This window comes from Penicillium diatomitis (genome assembly GCF_028827545.1).
Source record: "Penicillium diatomitis strain IBT 30728 chromosome Unknown utg000001l_segment0_segment0, whole genome shotgun sequence".
NCBI lineage: Eukaryota > Fungi > Ascomycota > Eurotiomycetes > Eurotiales > Aspergillaceae > Penicillium > Penicillium diatomitis.
The window spans coordinates 2911199-2929964 of NW_026623173.1; the positions used below are offsets into that span (position 1 = coordinate 2911199).

At 51.1% G+C, this 18766-nt stretch overlaps 5 protein-coding genes across 5 annotated transcripts; 3 read left to right on the top strand and 2 right to left on the bottom strand.

Annotated features, from left to right (window-relative positions):
- Nucleotides 1-1196: 1196 nt before the first annotated feature.
- On the top strand, nucleotides 1197-2846 carry N7539_000807 (uncharacterized protein; the record flags this gene model as incomplete). Its single annotated transcript, XM_056930411.1, has 3 exons — nucleotides 1197-1326; nucleotides 1417-2130; nucleotides 2206-2846. The coding sequence occupies 3 exons, from the start codon at nucleotides 1197-1199 to the stop codon at nucleotides 2844-2846; spliced, it is 1485 nt and encodes a 494-aa protein (XP_056794704.1).
- A 922-nt stretch (nucleotides 2847-3768) lies between these two features.
- Nucleotides 3769-5936, bottom strand: N7539_000808 (uncharacterized protein; the record flags this gene model as incomplete). Its single annotated transcript, XM_056930412.1, has 5 exons — nucleotides 3769-4098; nucleotides 4209-4686; nucleotides 4754-4904; nucleotides 4973-5643; nucleotides 5731-5936. 5 exons carry the CDS (start codon nucleotides 5934-5936, stop codon nucleotides 3769-3771), a joined length of 1836 nt encoding a protein of 611 aa, XP_056794705.1.
- Nucleotides 5937-12045: 6109 nt separating this feature from the next.
- On the top strand, nucleotides 12046-13312 carry N7539_000809 (Saf4/Yju2 family protein; the record flags this gene model as incomplete). Its single annotated transcript, XM_056930413.1, has 3 exons — nucleotides 12046-12058; nucleotides 12124-12133; nucleotides 12202-13312. 3 exons carry the CDS (start codon nucleotides 12046-12048, stop codon nucleotides 13310-13312), a joined length of 1134 nt encoding a protein of 377 aa, XP_056794706.1.
- Nucleotides 13313-13494: 182 nt separating this feature from the next.
- On the bottom strand, nucleotides 13495-15069 carry N7539_000810 (serine/threonine-protein phosphatase 2A activator; the record flags this gene model as incomplete). Its single annotated transcript, XM_056930414.1, has 3 exons — nucleotides 13495-13947; nucleotides 14024-14375; nucleotides 14438-15069. 3 exons carry the CDS (start codon nucleotides 15067-15069, stop codon nucleotides 13495-13497), a joined length of 1437 nt encoding a protein of 478 aa, XP_056794707.1.
- A 567-nt stretch (nucleotides 15070-15636) lies between these two features.
- On the top strand, nucleotides 15637-17943 carry N7539_000811 (uncharacterized protein; the record flags this gene model as incomplete). Its single annotated transcript, XM_056930415.1, has 1 exon — nucleotides 15637-17943. One exon carries the CDS (start codon nucleotides 15637-15639, stop codon nucleotides 17941-17943), a length of 2307 nt encoding a protein of 768 aa, XP_056794708.1.
- Between the last annotated feature and the right edge of the window lie 823 nt (nucleotides 17944-18766).

Below are 18766 nucleotides of genomic sequence, written 5' to 3' on the forward strand. Positions count from 1 at the left end.
CCTACATGCAACGATATGGAGTATATCCCTCTGCTAGAAAATTCTACTCAGGACCCGACGCTAACTTTGCTGTTCCATTACCGTTCGCCATCATAATGACAAAACCTACGTTCCGGTTGTCGATTTGTGCCCTGCCTAAAGTAGATATAATAGATTTGGCAACTTAGGCCCGGCTGTTGAGCGCAAGAACCGTGTGATTTCTTTCTCTGGGCATATTGTCATTTTGTCACTTTGTCGCATCCCCCTCCCAGAAAAAAAAAAAAACATGAATCATGAATCGTGCAGAATCCGATGCACACCAAGTAGCTACTCACCCGCGGCGGATAAAGCGGCTTTCCTTGGGCCCAGATCAAGCGACTAAAATAAGGACATGCAGCGACACGCGTAGAGGAATGTGGAAAAAAATCTCCGCACCTATTTTCATATGCAGCCCAGGACGGGAGCAAGAGGAGCTTGGACGTCCAAGTCATGAAGGGTACGAGTGGAGATGGGAGCTGAGGTCTGACAAAGTAGCACTGAAGTCGCGGGATCTGCTTGAAGCTCAACAAATCATACAGGTAAATCGAGTTGATGCCTGCACGAGAGCCCACTCATCGATTGGTCCGCAGACCTTGATTCAAGGCATTTTCAAGCAAAAGAGCCCAATTCTTGAATTTCTTTTTGTCGTTGACAAAAGAAAAAGAGAAAAAAAGGGGGGGGGGGGGAGTCTTAGCTACTTCAGAGAATTGCGTCACCAGGGCTCCTTTTTCTTAACGTGGATGCAGCAGCTGCCGGGCACCGGGCAGTGGGCGGATGCTGATCAGCTCCAGTCTCTGGGTGCTATCTCCTCAAAATAGAGCTCTGAGCTTGCTTGGTCCTTGCATTGCCAAAAGCTAGCTATTTGCTACAACGAACTTCCGATGCTTCAGCATCGAGTATGATTGGGTTGTGGGAGACTCTCTCCCTACATTCCAACCCACTCGACGACGAAGTGTGACCCTAGTGGGTGGGATCGGCATTAAGTCAGTCGTGAGGAATGTGTAGAGCTGACAATTGTCCGAACCAAATGAGAAAATTGTCCGCTGAGCTTTGAACATCAAATAAAGCTTACTTGACACCTGCTGTGATATCAAGTTTCATCCCTCCTCTTATTTTTGTTTGCCTCCGACAAGGGAAAGACAGACGAAGGAAGACCGTCCGACAAACTCGACCACATCATGTCGTCCAAAGCGCCAGTCAATCATGGATTGCGGCGACTCAACCTGGGTATTGTTATGATGCTCTCGGCGTCGGCGACATCGGGATATAACGCCAGCCAGATCAACAGCTTACTTGTTCTTCCTCAGTGTAAGACCCCTCCCCCGTACCCAGAACCGATATAGGATCTTTGAGCCACTTGAGTATATCAAGGAGCTACAGCTGACCAACGAGATATAGTCACCGAATTTCTCAGTGTCCTCAGCTCCAGTGCAGAGGGTCTTGTGATTGCTGCCGTCTCCCTGGGAGCTTTTCTTACCTTCGTTCCTGCTGCCTATGCTGCCGATAAATTGGGCCGAAAGAAGGCCGTCCTGATCGGATCCACATTATGCATCATTGCATCGATTATCCAGACAGCAGTCAAGCACCCCTGGGTGTTTTTCGCGGCTCGTGTCCTGACAGGCTCTGGTGTGGCCTTTTCCCAAACAGCAGCACCGCTATTGATCGCCGAGACAGCTTATCCCAGCCAACGGCCAACTCTGACCGGTCTTTATAATTCGGTCTGGTTTTGTGGGTCAATCACAGCGGCTGCGATTGCTTTTGGGACTCTGACCATCGACAACAGTTGGTCCTGGAGAGTTCCATGTCTGCTGCAGGTGTTGTATCCGAGTCTGCAACTGGTGGCTCTTTTGATCATTCCAGAGAGCCCAAGATGGTTGGTTTCGAAGAACCGACAAGGAGAAGCTTTGGCCATGCTCACTCGATACCACGGCAATGGAGATATTCACAATGAGATGGTCCAAGAGGAATACGATCAAATCTGCGCAAGCATTCACGCAGAGGCGGATCAGAAAGCGGCCTCTCAGTGGAGTGCCTTTTTCAAGACCCGGGGTGATATCCACCGCCTCGTCATCTGTATTCTTCTGGGTTTCATGCAGGAATGGACTGGTAATGGTAAGTTGCGTACTCTGCGATTCCACGTTGTCGCAATTTCAGAATCCTCACATTGACTCTGTCGGCCCTCTTCAGGTGTCACGTCTTATTATCTTCCGCCCATCCTCGCTTCAGTCGGCATCACCAATGCTGTTCACGAAGCCGCCGTCAATATCAGTCTTCAGTTCTGGAACCTGATCTTCGCCGTGTCTGGTGCCAGTCTATCCAATCGAGTCGGGCGACGAACTCTTTGGCTGGGTGCGACCTCTGTCATGATCATCTTCCTAGCGGCGGCCACCGTCATGAGTGGTATCTTTTCACAAATGCACATCATCCAAGCGGGTATTGCCGTTGTGCCCCTGCTCTTCTGTTTCAACGCCGCCTTCGACTTTGCATATATGCCTCTGTTCATCGCATACCCGGCCGAGATTCTACCGTTCCAGCTTCGGGCAAAGGGTCTGGCCGTCACCCTCACCACCGATTCCCTGGCCTGCTTCTTCAATCAGTACGTCAATCCAGTTGCGTTTGCGGCACTTCGCTGGCGATACTTCAGTATCTATGTCGGCTGTCTCGTTGTTGTCATCGCCCTGGTCTACTTCTTCTTCCCCGAGACCCAAGGGCGGTCTCTCGAAGAGGTGGCGCAGATCTTTGAAACTCCCAAACTCAAGGACAAGGAAGCAAACATGAGCGACTCGGACGTGTCCAAAAGCTCCTTCGTGATCAAGTACGAAGAATAGACCAAACCGATCATGTGACATCGTTGTGAAACCCCCTTGTCCGGATCCGACCTCAAGCATCAAGCGTGAAGCATGAAGCATCTCAGTTTCGCCACGCTTATTTTCGTCTCAGCGATCGAGTTCAAGTCAAAGTCTACTGTGTACCCCCTCATCATTCCAAACTTTCTTTTTGACCCCTTTTCTCCAATTTTCCATTTTCATCGGTTTGCGCGTCTCTATGTCCATTGTAATCGGTCTCGATCCGCCTTCTTCTGTTGTTGTCCGCCTTGTCGTCCTTGCACCTGCACCTCCACCGCTCCACTCATGTCTCAATGTATACGGCCTTTTGCCCCGGACTATGCGTCTCTGTGCCCAAAGTCTTTTTTTTTGTTTGTTCTTGCGAACCGCTTCTTCTATTCCTTTCGCCTGGGCCCTTGACGTGTTCCACCTGTCGATGTATCATCAAGTGTTTACGCCTCCAGACTTACGTCCGCGTCCTTTTGATCTTGACCGTTGAAGTTCTACCTTTTCAGCTGACGCTCTCCTGAGAGCCTCGCTCAATACAAGTGGTATTATCCTTCGAACAAAGAGAAACTCTGGAAACTTGTTGACTGTCTACTATCGTATGAGTAAACTTCTGATTTGCATCTCATGGCTAGGATGATAAACTTGCTTATTGGGATTTTTCATATCAGAAATCGCAGGTTTATATCGGGACTTTTGGTGCGAGGTAGTCCTCTCCAGCTTGTGTAGACAGGTTCCAGGCGCTCACGATTATGAATTACATCAATTCTGTACTGTACAGAGTACACCTCCTTATTATCATCCTATTCCCGCTACGATCCGCAACCCCCCTCCCCCCAAAAACAAACAAACGCTCACCAAGAATTCCAAAGACGACGAACGGTGACTTCAAAACGTAGGACATCCCAGCCATTACATATCACGCCCGCGGCCAGTTCCCCCTCCACCTCACTAATTCTTCATCCCTGTCATCGATGACCACAACCATCCAAACGCCCACTTCGCGATTATTCGCGAGTAACGGGGTACAATGGATCCACCGATATCGACCCTGGTCGCTGAAGCGAGTGACCCATTTGATGCGGGCCGTCACACTACGACCGGTCATCATGGCGTGGAGGATACTTTCGCGCTTTTCGTTTGAATCGCCGATGCGGGCCAGGAAGGACGATTGCAGCATGCCGGGTATTTGGAGGGAAGGTGAGGTGAATAGGATACGGAGGGATGGGTAGGGTCGGACAAGGAGGTACTGGTGATGGATCGTTAGTATTGACTCGGCCTCTGCGCGGTTTTCTTTCTTCGCTTTACGCCGCATTGAGACAAATCCCCCGGGTGATTTGGATTTGCCAAGTTACTCACGTTTTTATACACGCCAGTCAAGGAGCCGCTTGGGTTAGATCCGGGAGAGTTCCCGGAGCCCGGGAAGCGCATCTCGCTCTCCTCTCCAGGACTTTGCAGCCAGAGTCGGCCATTCCCGCCGTTGAGGTGGTCCACAGATGGATGGAATAATTTGCCGCCGTGATCGTGTACAGTCTGCAACTCTCTGGGGCTGAACAGCTCGCCTAGTTCTTGGAACTCGGTCTTCTTCGTTGCAGGCGCTTTGTGCGTTGATGAGGCTCTGTTTGTCGAGGGCGTCTTTGATGACCGTAGGCTGGCGTGATCGTTCTCTGGCGCATCATTTTCGCCTTGGAGGCTCTGGAAGGATTCCATCTGGGCACCTTCCATGGTGAGACCGGATACGTCGATCTGGGCGCCGATGAAATAGCGGATATTGCCCTTGCTATCGCAGAGCGGGGCTGTTTGAAGTAGATTCATAAAAGGCGAGCCATCACGGCGACTGGGATAATAATTACAGGTTAGTCGCACACATCGATTCGAGGGCCAGGTTGCCATGGTCAACCCACTAGTTAAGAAATAATTCCGAGTGGTGACGGCCTGCCGCGACGCTTTCGCGAATTCGCCGGACACTGTTAGGATTGGTGTTGGGTCCTTGCAAAAAACGGCAATTGCGCCCTAGCACATAGTCCATTCCATATTGCGTCGCACGGTGAAACTCTATGTCTACAGTAAGCATGCCTGTCATGGATGTGTCGGTGCTGAATTGAGTAAACGAGAATCCATACCTGCAGAGGCAAAGATGATCGGATTATCCGGCCGAGAGGGATCAGTTAGACAAAACACCTCTGCGAGCTGATCGGCCGTGCCTTGAAATTTGTCGGGGAGTGTCCCGCGTATCCGTTCCTCAACAACCTTGCCGGTGACATTGATGCAATTCGACGTGATAAATGCGGGCAACTCTTCCGCCGTGAGGGCATCGAGTGCGCGCTCAACGCGCGCTTCGAGGGCTGGATTTGTCGTGAGTCCTACGGGCTCTTTGGCCGTGTCGATGCCTGCCGTGGGCACATCGACCGAGAGGCGGACCAGTGCATTGGCGTAGTGTAGCGCTTTCAAGGCCTTGCGCGCGTTCAAGTAGTAAATAAGGGTATGGAGTGACTTTGGTCGCTCGGAGATGAGAAATTCGCGAAATTGGGCTAAATAGCGTGGACTATTGAGAATGGCCACCATATGCTCTCTGGAGAACATCAAGTCCGCCTGGCGCTCGAGGGTGTGGCGTGGAGCCGGATCTTCTTCATATGGTGCGACGAGGTCGTAGGAGCCTTCGGCTTCATCTTCCTCTGGTACAGGGAGTAACTGATCGGTGCCGTCGTAAGGATTTGTCGCTTGGAGGAGAGGAAGTTCAGGGTCCGGGCGCAAGGCTTTATTAGACAGTCGCGCGCTGAGTGCGCTGGAAGGCCTGTCGTTATAAAGAGACAATTGAGACGTGGTCAGCTGATGTTGTTCGCGCGTTTACAATCATTGCTTGCCGCAAAGTATCGCCTACCGATCGTCCAGGCCCAAATTGAGCTGCCGAATATGCTCCTCGACCGTCTGGTGAATATCATTGGGCTCGTCATCCAATTCCTGTCTCATGCCCTTTCTGTACATCTCGGCCTCCAGTGCCGCGTCGTCGAGGACAATAGTGGGTGAGTAGGATCTCACAGACCCAGGCTTGTGCGGACGTACGTTGAGGATCTCAGGAGCCTCCATTTGCGCGGATCAGTGATCGATCAATTTAGTCCGACGTGTGCATTCATGTGGCGGGAGTGTAGGCCCTTAAGGAAAGCCCAGGTGATTGACGATCATTCCAATCCCCGGCGACAACCATTTCGGCATTACACATGTAAACCTCCGACCAGATCTGCCGTTTGCTGGGACCCCCCATACGCCGCCAATCCTTCGAGGAGAAACCATTGGGGCGGTTCTCCTGTAATATGATCTTTTTACCCTGCCTATATCGACCAGGGCGCCTCAAGATCCGCATCTCGGGAACGACTGGGCCAGACCGATCGCTCGATCGATCGTGCATTGCCAGGGTCAGAAGCGCTTGCTGCGCATAATCAGCGGTCCGGACGAACGATGATGCAATTGTGGCAGGGAAGGCGTGTTTACGTGGGTCTTCCAAGCCTACTGGACTCAGATGGCTTGTGGGGAAAGCGATTGAGTTCATCGGCAAAAAGTCAGGAGTATCGAAGGAACCAAGGAAGACGGCACTTTATCTGGTCTTCCCGGACATTGAAACATGTGCGGCGCTTCTTCGGAGCATTGTCCGTGGAAACAGGAAGCTCATGAGCAGTGGGCACAGGCGCAACTTTGGGCTTGCACCAGGCTCTGTTTTACCTGGTGTTGATTCCGTCGCTTGACGGTCTTGCGCTGCTTAGTGGAACATTAAGGGAGACCTCGTTTTTCCGGCCACGCTGGTGGAGTTGTCGGGACGGGATACGTTCGAGTTTAGTAAACACGGGCTATTTTAGTTTTACACATTTCGCGCGAGGAATGCGCAATGTTCCAAGTAGCTCTGACCAAGCTCACTCCAATCCAAGGTTGCAGTTGGCTTGCATCTTTCATGTTGCTATGTGTCGCGGTGTGGCCTGGCTCGCGATAAGTGCCCTGTCTTGTCGCAGTGGACTTTTGGATGAGTAATTCCTGAAGTCTAGTTAGTTATCAGGAAAGACTCCTTCGTGGGTATCTAGCATTCGGGGATTACATTAACAGCACCCGAGCTTCTCCTGCGCACGCTAGTGATCCGAGCAAGCCTACTTGGTGTATTTCTCCAAACATGGAAGAGTAAGGTATGCGGGAGTCGCAACCTCGGTGGGTACGTCACCATGAGAGTCTTTTCAAATATCCAGACCCGTTCGTCCTCCCCAGTCGGCTGTCAAGTGGATATCTATTTCCGACTCGATAATGCGCATAAATAACGAACGTCCATCCATGTGAAGAATCGGAGCAGCTCGTGGCCCAACATCTACACTATATCGTGGTACCAGCAAGACGGGAATGACCCAGAGAAAGGGCTAAATACCAAGATGAGTCGTATTAGGGAACAGGTACATCGCAATGCATTTCACGTGGAGATAGTCCAGCGGGCCTCCATGCTACGCGAGGTCCATGTGTACTTGAAGATTCTAACTTTGCCGTTTGGCCCTCTTCAATATGCGTCTCAGACGAACCGCAACGTCGGGGGCCCGAGCAATGTCGATAGTCGATAAAGTCAACAATGGATAAAAGCCACAGGGGCAAGTGGATCCCGCAGACGATACTGATTTAAAGTATGTCATACGTACCAACCTCATCGGACCTCGTGGAGGATGTACGGGGCTACGGGCAGCAGCCGTTTGACTTTCTTTCGGGCTTGATCGCGTTCTGGACATTGCTTATGGATGATCCCCGAACCACTCCTGTTTGCATAGATAGCAATAGTCGCCGCAACGACAACTAGAAAGTTTCATATCAGTTTTTGTTCAGGAGGTTTCGCGAGAGTTTTCGAATACTCTCAAGACTACCTTGATTCACTGACCGTACATGATTGCATCTCTTTGGTGAAGTTCCACACTTGTCACACAGCTCATCTTTCGATGGTCGCTTGGTGCAATCCTGCTGGGCTTTTATGTCATGACACTCGTGGCCTGATTCCGATAACCGCCCACTGTGCGCATCACGATGGACCTCCTTCTGGTTGGGAAAGCGATTGACCTGTGCTGACCCAGCTCGACTGGGATGTTGCCCTTTACGAGATCTCGTTTCCTCGCCCTCCAACTCAGCGCACCCCGCGACAGTTGGAGGATGTCCGTGAGAGACACTAGCATTGTGTATGAATGTCGAATGCGAGCAACCCTGATTGTTGTGACACATCTCTTGGAGGTCAGTCAATTGCTTGGACAAATTTAACAGAAACTTTAGGGTCGCATGCAATTGGAACAACACGCTTGGCAGAAGGAACAACAAGGGTGCAAGATATTCAACCCTGATTTGGAAAGCTTTTGCTGATTGAGTCTCGAGACTTGATGATGGTCTTCTAGTGTTGCGAGTCGCGCACGCGCCGAAAAAGTATAGGCACAGTCTGTCGTAGTAGACGTATCGAAAGATGCTTCTGATCCAGATGAACATTGTTGGAGAACAGGTCGGCGCAGTCAAGATTTGGGATTGGGTGTAGATCGGTATTGGATGAGAGTCCAATTCAACATAGAATTGTAAAGGGTTTCCTCGAATTTATCAAAGCCACGACGATCTGGTCGAAGCGAACACTTGATGGCTGACAGATGCTCTCGATGAATCAATTTCTTCTGTTGATCAAAGGACAAGCACATGGAATTGAGACCGAGCGGACCATACAGAGAGCAATTGTCCCAGTGGTGACAAAGAATTGTTTCGAGCCAAAACCTCAGCGGCTTCTCAGGCGGCCACTTGGGATAGGAAGCTACCCAAAGGTTGTGTGTCAAAGAGTATCGGGATAGAAAAAGTCTCATGACTGTGTTGATGCGTCGGATATTGTCCTCTGCCACCAATGGAGGTGGATTTTCGCCGCCGGATCGTTTTACTATGTTTTTTTTGTGGAAGAGGGTCTTAGAGAAGCTGGAGGACGTGAGAGACATCGATCGGTCTCACAGTCAATAAAGGTGTCTCACTACCAGTCCTTGTCCGTTGGGTATTTGGGGGGAATCACTCCTGAGTATGAGGCCAACCACATTGGTTTTGGACAATAGATAAAACATCATGTCCACCCATCATCGGGAGAAAGAGTCTGCTGTACGTCTACTGTCGCTTCGTCGCTCGGAGTTTGCGGGCTCCAATATACTGAGACTCTCAGTTCGTGCCAAGCGAAGCTTCGAAATATGTCCCACATTGATGCAAGAGACACGGCGGTCTGATTCCGTACGATCCATCAAGTAAAGAAGCCGAGCGATGTAGAGCTTATTACACCACCGGCTGCCCTTTGAATGGCGATCTCAGCCTGGTCACATGAAAATCTTATCGTGACGCTCGTCTCGTGACATTTTTTTCGAGAGGCCAACTGCAGCTGCCTGCACTGAAATCAATCTTCCCGACCTCAGGCGCCATCAAAATGCCCTCAGCCAACAGAAACCCGGTCACGTTCCACACAATCTCCTGGAGATGCGGTTGGAACGATAGACGCGTTGTACTTCTGAGTCAGTTCGAGTCTTTCGCGAAAGTGATCGGCGCAAGTGTCCACCCATGCATCGTATGCCGCTAGGACTGGTGCAGGCACTGCAGAGTACGTGAAGATGTATTCATCGAGGTCCACAGTGGAATTTTCTTCCTCAGATCTGGAGCCATCGCCGTCCCGCTAAAAAAACTCTGCGCCGTGATCAGCAAAGATGCGGTAGTTTCGAGAAGCATTCGTCGATTCTGGGAACGATGCAGTAGGCACTGTAAGCTGGTCAGTTGACACGAAAGTCTCATTCAATGACTTGGCAGGCTCGTCCTTCAAGTGACAACGCTCAGTTCCTGGCACGGAAAGCTTACCAGTCAACATCTCAACCACCGGTGGTTTGGACTGCGATCTCACCTTGTCCGAGTCTCTGATTTTGAGAATCAAGTCAAGCTGATCTCTACTGCGGCACAGTTCTTCTCGGCCTTAGTCAGAGGCTTTTCAGCAAGGCTGGGCCATACATCGCCGCGACTTTTAGCGGACTTGATCTATCGCCAAGAGGAGGACTAACTGCAGGGTATAAAGACATGAGAGATGCAGAAGGCATGAGTCCACGAACAATTAGCATGTACAAGATGAGTATTTGAAAGACCATTGTCTAGGGACAAGATTCAGCTGATGAACAGTTCTTGAGGGAGGACTTGAGGAGACACCAAAGCCGACGATACCAGGTATGCTGCGCCGGCAGCCCCTCATTGGGAAAGGGCGCATCCTCCTGGCACGAATCCCTTCTAAAGGGCTGGAGGTCCCAGGGTGGGCAGAGGCGCAATTGGTAAACCTCACGAGTCCCTGTATAGGCTCATGACCGCCTGGCGGATAGGTCAGTTAGCTATCAAGTGAGTTAGACGGAAACCTTAGCTCTCTCTCTCTCTTCCAGACGTACTGTCACAAATGTCTCGCGAGGAGAAGCTGTGAAGTCTGACCATATCCTGCTCAGGCATCTGACACGAGAAGAGGGCTTATCTAGACCATTAATGGTACGCATAGGAATCTTTCCTAATGCATTTAATGTGTGGCTTCTGGGATAAGCCAACCCGAATCAAGCGCTTGATCCTCAACGACTGTGGCCTTTCGACAGCACCCTTACTCTATTTTCATCGTACCAACTTGATGACTTAGCCTCCTGCGTGGAGTACAGCTGAGCAACGACTGTAGACACCCATAACGGCCAGGACTTTCATATGTGTACAAGTCGAAGTGCCGGCTACAGTAGCGAGTACAACATGGAACATTCGGACAGTGACTGGAGTTACGAGCTACGAAGTCCATCCGCTGAAAGCAGAGAGGAGAAATTCCAAGTAGCTGGTCCAAATCGGTGAGCTAAACTCAACCAGCGGCTCTTCTTCTCGCTCTTTGGCACGATTGTCTATGTAAGCATGTACAAGAACCTGTATATTCAAGCAGCCTGTACCCAACATCCTCAAATATTACTGAGACATTCACAGATCTGGCGCCCGGGCTGCCGGTGATATCGCCAGCATACCCTGGCCCCAGTCATCTCAGTCTCCATCACAATGATCAATCAACACGGGTCACCCTTGGGTACCCCAGTGGACAATGCTCTTAGGCATTTGAGTCATTCGAAAGCCAAGCAGAGATGACAGAGAGGTCTCGGCACATCCTGATCAGGACTCATATTGAATAGTTTCGAAATAAGGTAGCATCCTGATTCCTGAGTTACTGAGCTCGCTCGGCTACACCATCGTGGCAAAGCTCCGATCCCGTTCGTCTCGGCAGAATCATATGAGCGACTACATCGGACGGGACGAATCTAGGTAGCGTTGCTCAGCTTGCTATTCCCGAGGAATGAAAACTTTTTTTCCGACTTCTTTTCTTCTTTTGCGGAAGTATGTGAAAGCCACTCCCAAATAGGTTAGATGGCTCGAGAACCTCGGAGTGAACGAGAAGGGTAATGTAGAGGAACTCGAATATTATAGTATGTCGTTTCTCCAGTTATTTTGTGTTTCTCTAACAACATTATCTTCGCAACAGATATTCAATGTGTATATCTGAATTAGCCGTCGCCTTTCTAGCACCTAAAGTCCATGCTCAATTGGAAGATCCGTATGGTACGCGCATCACCCTGGCATGATTGGGTGATTTTCAAGCATCTCGGCTCATCTCTTGGAGGTTGGAAGATTTCATACTCCATGGTTGTTGTCGAGAGTCCAGTCGTAGTATGTTTTGGGCAACAAAGCCTACGAAGGGCTGAAACTTGCTCTTTTACGCCGTCTCCATTTATACTAGCACGGGCTAAATCTCCTCCGTCCTTTATATCAATCTGAATAGATTATGACTTCAGAGTTTTAATTACCACCTACACTGTGAGAGGCTCGGTGGCTGCCTGATGAGGCTCCAAGGTCAGACTCCAGGCGTTCATCGGGGAGAAGCTATTTGTAAACGCCGTTCGTAAGTCCGAGCGCCACTTGACAGCGGCAGAACTTAATGACCGCTTATCAGTTAGCTAACTGTTTCTTGACATCCACATCGACGGGCTGCTGCACATGACCCAAGAGCCGCTGACTTATTGGAAGCTACAACAAGGTCTGCAGTCCTGGCAAGGACTTCGGGTTCTTCGAATCTGACTGTTCAACATTCGTGATAGTTTTACTCATTGAAGGCTAACGTGGGCCTCACCTCGTCAAGATGCAAGGCTTTAGTAAGATATCCCCCCGCCCCATGTTCCTATACTCACAATCACCAAGACTAACAACGTCTTTCCAGATATGGGACGGTACGTCGTACGCTCCGAGATCAATCTGACAATAGTTCAAGGAATGACCATCTGGCCCGAGTCTTCAGTTATGTCCCACCGGATCAAGAAGGCATCACATCTGCAAACAAGTTAGCGGGCAAGCACCCCCTCGGCGCGCGCGCCCGCCACCTTCAAACGAAAGGCGCCCTCATCGTCCGGTTCGAGATGCCCTTTGCAGTATGGTGTACAACATGCAAGCCACACGAAACTATTATCGGTCAAGGTGTGCGCTTCAATGCGGAAAAGAAGAAAATCGGGAACTATTATTCGACTCCCATCTTTAGTTTCCGCATGAAACACACCGTCTGCGGCGGCTGGATCGAAATTCACACCGACCCAAAGAATACAGCTTACGTAGTCGTTGAGGGTGGTCGGAAACGGGATGTCGGTGATGACAAGCCGGCCATTCCAGGTGAAATCGTGCTTAGGGGGCACTTGGAAGATGTCAAGGAGAAGAACGAAGATCCCTTGGCAAAAATCGAGGGGAAGGTTGAAGACAAGCGACGAGCGCAATCAGAGACAAGCCGGATATTAGAATTACAGCATCGACAGAGTCGTGATTGGGATGATCCCTACGAAAAGTCCAAGCGCCTACGACGCACGTTTCGCGCGGAGCGGAAAGGATTGGAAAAGTTAGAAGCCAACCGTGAAGCTTTGAAGGACAAGATGAGTCTTGGTATTGAACTGGTCAATGAGACGGAAGAAGATCGCCAAAGAGCTGGCATGGTTGATTTTGGCGACGACACTTCTCTGTCAGACGCCGGCCGAGCAACCCGAACGCGACCCATGTTCGAGAATTTCAAACCAAAAGACTCCAAAAGTGACAAAAAGCGCATTGGAGAGCATAACGAATTGCTTCGCAGCGAGCTCAAGGGCAACACGCGCGCCACAGTTGATCCTTTCCTCAAAGACTTGGCGGACTCTCAAGACATTTGGAAGCCAGGTGTGAAGAGAAAAAGAAACTCTTCGAAATCAGCTCCACAGCCAACCTTGCAGAGTGGGCATGGCTCTGGATTTATGAGTTCAGCAGAGGACGAGGGCATGTCAGAGTCGAAAGGACCAGAACCGGGAAAGACTACCGAGCAGGGAGCTCCACCTGCATCGGTCACGTCGGCGCTCGTAGGCTATGACTCCGACACCAGTTTTAATTCTGAGTGATTACTCGAGTCTTGTGAAACGTGCACATCTGATGGTGTCCAGAACAAGGATGGAAACGTCCAGTTTTGGTCAGATTTGCTGGCTGGCCTGGCTCTCAAACGACGCTCATCATCTTACCAAGTCGTCAGACGATGCAGCACGACATTATGTTACCATGTGTAGCAAAAGTCTTCGTGGCTCAATTATTTCGCCCACGGTGCTTTAGTACGCCCCTCGCCGCCTGTTGGTGGGGGCGGTCTTTGTGTGTTCGCCCACGGAGCTCTCGTCGGGGCCATAGGACCTGGAGGCAGACGTGATGTATCCGGAAGTACTGGTAGGGTTGAAGGCACTTCTGTCGATCGCGTAGCTGCCCACGGCGCAGCAGTTGGGCTCATTGGCATTTCACCTCGAGTTGTAGACTCTGCATTCGCCCATGAATATTTAGGACCAGCATCAGGGCCGGGTCGAGGTGTAGTCGTTGGAGGACCTGCGTCTGGTACGACTGGGCGACCCTGGGGACCAGACGTTGTATGAACTGTCGTTGGCGGTGCAACGGCACTAGGATCACGGTCGAAGCTGAAAAGAGACCCGAACGGAAAGTGCTGCACCACGGGGAATTTGCTCAAGACCTCGGCATTGTACATCTTGAGCATACCCTGGGATTGACGACAGTGAGCGACTGAATGTGATGGGCAGAAATGCCAGCCAGCAAATAAGTCCTCCATTGCTCACCTTGTTAATTTTGCCCCAACCGGCTCGAATACCGGAAATGTCGTAGAGCATCGGACTGTGTTCCCAGAAGGGACCCTTTTTCACGTCGTAGATGAACCCGACAGCTGCGAAATAAAGGTTCAATCGCCTCTCACGCTCCACAAGAGCTGGCTTCACGACATGACTCGGGCTAGGTGCACCAGCTGCCGATCCCTCCTCAGGGGTAAGATCCGTCGCATCGATAGCGGGTGAAAGTTGAGCAGAACCAAATATGTAGGGAAGGAAGGAATGATCATCAAGGCCCCAGACGCCGTGCGAGCCCGCTGGCTCGAGCGTATAGGTCTTGATCAGTAGTCTCACAAGCTCGAGGTATCTGCAGTCATGATGTCTTAGCAATGGCTCTGCGAGTCTTGACTGAATGGGGCAAAAGCTCACGGTTCGATCACTCCCAGTACAAGAGCTCTCTCCTCGACTCCAAACTCCGACTGCGGGAATCCATTCAGTTTCCAAATTGAGCCTAAGAATGCCAGAAAGCTCAGCTCATGCCCAGTGCCATAGTCGAGCCGTTGACTACTTCCCCAGCTCCCCATGAAATATGCGGTGAGTTCAGCCTCTGCTGTCACTCCACTGGGAGAGGATGAAGGCCTGTCCAATAAGTCTGCCGGCAAACACTCTCTCAGTAGGGCGGATGCCCGGCTGGCCAACGTGTCGTGCCATTTCCGGAAACTGACGTTTCCAAATCTGCGAGGCCCAGTGTCGGGTGGCACCTCTTGTACAAGGTCTTCGAGCTTGGAGAGCAGAACTTGTAGCTGCCGAATAGGTGCAGAAAATTGGACAGCTTCAGAGCCCAAAGGCCAGCTTTGCACAGACCCATCCTCGAGTTTTGAGGGGAACATTGCTCGATTGAGCTGCAGAACAAAAGTCATAATATCCGAGTATGCTTTTGATGTGAGAAAAGCTGATACGTCCTGCGATTCGTTAATTCTCTTGATCGGCTGAATGAAGTCATGAGAAGCCGAGGAATCCAAGACCGCCAGGACGCGGACAGGCAACCTTCCTGCAGTCATTATGGGTGGTCCCTATTTGCAGTGTTGTAATCGCAGTCGAGCCAAGGTCAATGAGAAAGTTGGGCCCGATAAAACGCGGGGGCGGGGGGATTTGAAGACTAGCAGAATTGAGGCCTGGATCTTGGAGGGGAAAAGTCACGCTTGGTTACCTTTACGCGGGATGACGATCGAAGTGGGCGGTCTCCACCTAAGCTTCTTCTCACCCGCCGTGCTTTGCCTATCCCGGCATCATGCGTGCGGCGGGCTGTTACGCATCCAATTTTTGCTGGTCTAAATCCTCCTGGCGCGCGCCTTGCGTCTTGCGGCCATGGCGCCCTCGCGAAAGCGCAAGCTGCGCAACTCAACTGTGGACTCCCTCGCAATCATCAATCGGATCAGTAGTGGGACAGACTCGTCGCGGCGCAACACTATCCATGGCGCGTCGACCGCAACCCCCCGCGTGTTTTGGGGTCAGGCGAAAAGGATGTGTCTCGAAACTCGCGTGGAAACGCTACCAGAAACACACCTCGGAGCGAACCTCCCCCCAAACGGCGATTGCGAGGCCGATTAATAAACGTGCCCCCCGAAATGATCCCAAAAATTCGGCCTGATGTGCCATCGAGCTCCGATGAAGATTTACCCCAAAACAAGACAACACTCGACCGCACCGAGGGCCAACACCACGCGAACCACATTCAACTCAATGAAGCTATTCTTTCATCGAGGAGGGAACCTGAAGGGGGAATGCGCGAAAGAGGTGCGGATGAGGCAGCCTATGATTCGGAGGCTGATCTTCTACATCACAATATAAGATCGATGAGCGATGATTCGGATTCTATAGCCAATGAACCAAGCGAATATGACACGGCACAGTCTGATCTTCCCTCTACATCGACCCATCGTGAACCACACTCTATTGACAACACAACCCTTAATGTCAGACGAGTGACATCCAGGCGCAGCAAGTCCAGTGCCGACCTTATGACGGCCCTCAATTTCCACTTCTCCGATAGTGAAGGCGAGAGAGAGGATGACTTCGCGTCGTTTGGCTCTGATAGCGAGACAATTCGCGCTAAACAATTAGAAGCTGATGGGCTTGTCGACGTAGAAGTCGGCGAACCTCTAAACAACCCTCAGGAGCAGCGGTTACCCGCTTTTCACGAACTCACTGTTATTGGTCCTTTCATAGAGTCAAAATTTGGGGCATATGCCGCTGATCACGGTAGTAGACAGCCAGAACGGGAGCCAAGTGACCAACCCCCAGTTCATGATTTACCCGGACAGCGGGTGAATCGACAGGAATCGCATGCGACGGCGAGCCTGATATCGCCAGAGGCCTCGAGGTGCCCTCACCCAGAGCCAGGCAAACAAGTGTCACCTCCGCAGGGACGGCAGAGCCCGATACCCGACGGTCCAGAGCTGGAAATTCAAGACCTGAAGGCTCAAGTGCCAGATGCGAAGGAGAGCAGCACTGGAAAATTCAGCCCCACGGCGTCTGCTGCACCAGGTCTAGAATTGCAGAAAACTGAATATCAGGAGGCTGACCCCACAGGACCAGAAGACTCAGGTCTAGGTCCAGGATACGAGGAATCCAAAATTCCACATTCTGGTTTTTGGGAGTCAGATTCTCAAGAACAGGGCTCGCCGGCTCTTCAGTCTCCAGAGCCGAATGTTCCAATGCAAGACGCGGAAGGACCAGGATCACCCGAGCCGGAACACTCGCAAATTGAAAGATCAGAGTCGATTTCTCCATTGGCTGCGTCTGCCGAGTCTGACGCCTTAAAATCAGAATCTTCGGATTTCGAGTATAAGGAAGGGGAGTTTTCTGAGCCGGATCGCCGCGGTCGAGATTCTCCCAGTCCTGTTCACCAAGAAACCAATCGTCAGGGGGTCGAGGTCCCCGAGGGTGATTCTTATGCACGCAACGCCAACGAGTCGAATTCTCACAAGGCTGAAGTGCGCAAGCTCCGAAGCTGGCTTGCAGAGCAGATCGAATCCTCCCCTCAGGGTGTGCTCTGGGAGAAACTTCGAAACACTCGGCGAGCTCTACGGAGAGTCGCCCGTTACCCCATGCCTGAGTGTTTCACGGGGGCCGACATTCTGATCACAGAAATGCGACAGCTTTATTATGAGATTGTCAATGATGCCAAATTGCCCACGCTTACACAGGCAAAACTGCTCAATCTCTGTCATGCCATTCGTACCGAAGCACGACGCGTGTTCGTGTATGCTGCTGAAGAGGTCCCTGACACTGGCGAAGGTGCTATGCTGCTCATTCAGTTTGAAGCCCACGTAGTGCGCCGACTCATTACGATAGTGGAATTCGGCTACAAGTCATACGTGGTGTGTGGTCATCGAGCAGAAAGACAATTTCGGGCTGTCTTGGATCTACTGAGCTGGTGCAGCAAGCAGATCTGCAACTATGCTGACACCGGCTATCTCCAAAAGACGAGGGCAACTTCCAGGCCGCTACTCCTGTCATTGTCGCGTCTGATCAAATGTGTCGAAAACGGAGAGATAGCCCGCTCTCTGGAGACCAGTCGGAGTGCAGGTATTGGTCAGCCTCGACGTACCAGCCAGGCGAGCATATTACACTCGCAGGACGGGAGCACTGTCTTTCCGGAATGGTCGCAAGTGACTCAGCACAATTTACCTCCCTCTGGATGCAGCTGGTCTTTGGATGAGGAAGACGCAGTGCACGAGGGCGTGGATCGTTTTTCAGGTCAGTCCTCATCCCTTTGCCTGGGTCTCAACGTTTTGACTGATCAACAAGTGGGTTTAGGTAACTATGAGGACAGGATCGATCTTATCCTTTCCATCATTACTCATTTCGGTGATCGATTAAGACGACATACTTATCAAGAAATCGAAGCCAAAATGGATGAGTTTTGTTGATGCGTTGAGTGGTACCTGTGCAGAGCGAGACTCCGTTTTCTGCTTGGTAGGATGAATACTTCCGCTTTGCTATATTTTGATGCGATAAACCCATACCCTTCTAGCATTGTACTGTAAGCAGGCTATTGTGAGCCTTTTCATGACCGTGAAGACTCGATTTGTACCAAACAATACTATTCGATCTCCACCGCTAGTCCAATGAGCCTTATCGGCACCATCGCGTAGACAATAGTTGGTGGGTTGCGCTTCGTTCTTGGATTCGCGGAGTCCATCTGGATGGAAAGGTTACCGAGGCGCCGAACGGGGTGGAGCAAACCATGGAACTCTGTTGTTGATTAATCTCCTAAAGCAGATGTCGTGTTACCACCGAGTGGGAAGACGAGTGTATGTTTTGTGCCAAGTAACCACATTCCGTAGGTGCAGGGGTTTCGGAGGTGCCAATGCTCACCACACACGTTGGGCACCACGGGGGTTCCGCCTGAGCATATGACCTCCAAGGAAGCTTCTCGCTGTCAAAGCGCCAATTCTTCCAATTGAAGTCAAACGTGCACCATGAGTGAGACGGTAGTGGCATGTGATGACTAGTAGGAAGTAAGAACACTTTGTATTCGTCTAATTTCACATATGTTCACTTCCACCTAGCCTGTAAAAGATAGACACGTTCATCGCTACCAACATCAGATCAAAGCCAGATTGAGGTTAAAGGATCCGACGCAGGTCTGTGCCTGCACCCCTCGGCGAGTCAGCCAAGTCATTTGAATGCGGGAGTGACTGCGGGAGCAGCGACGATCCCCCTCCTCCACCTTTTGCTCTGTCGAGTCGT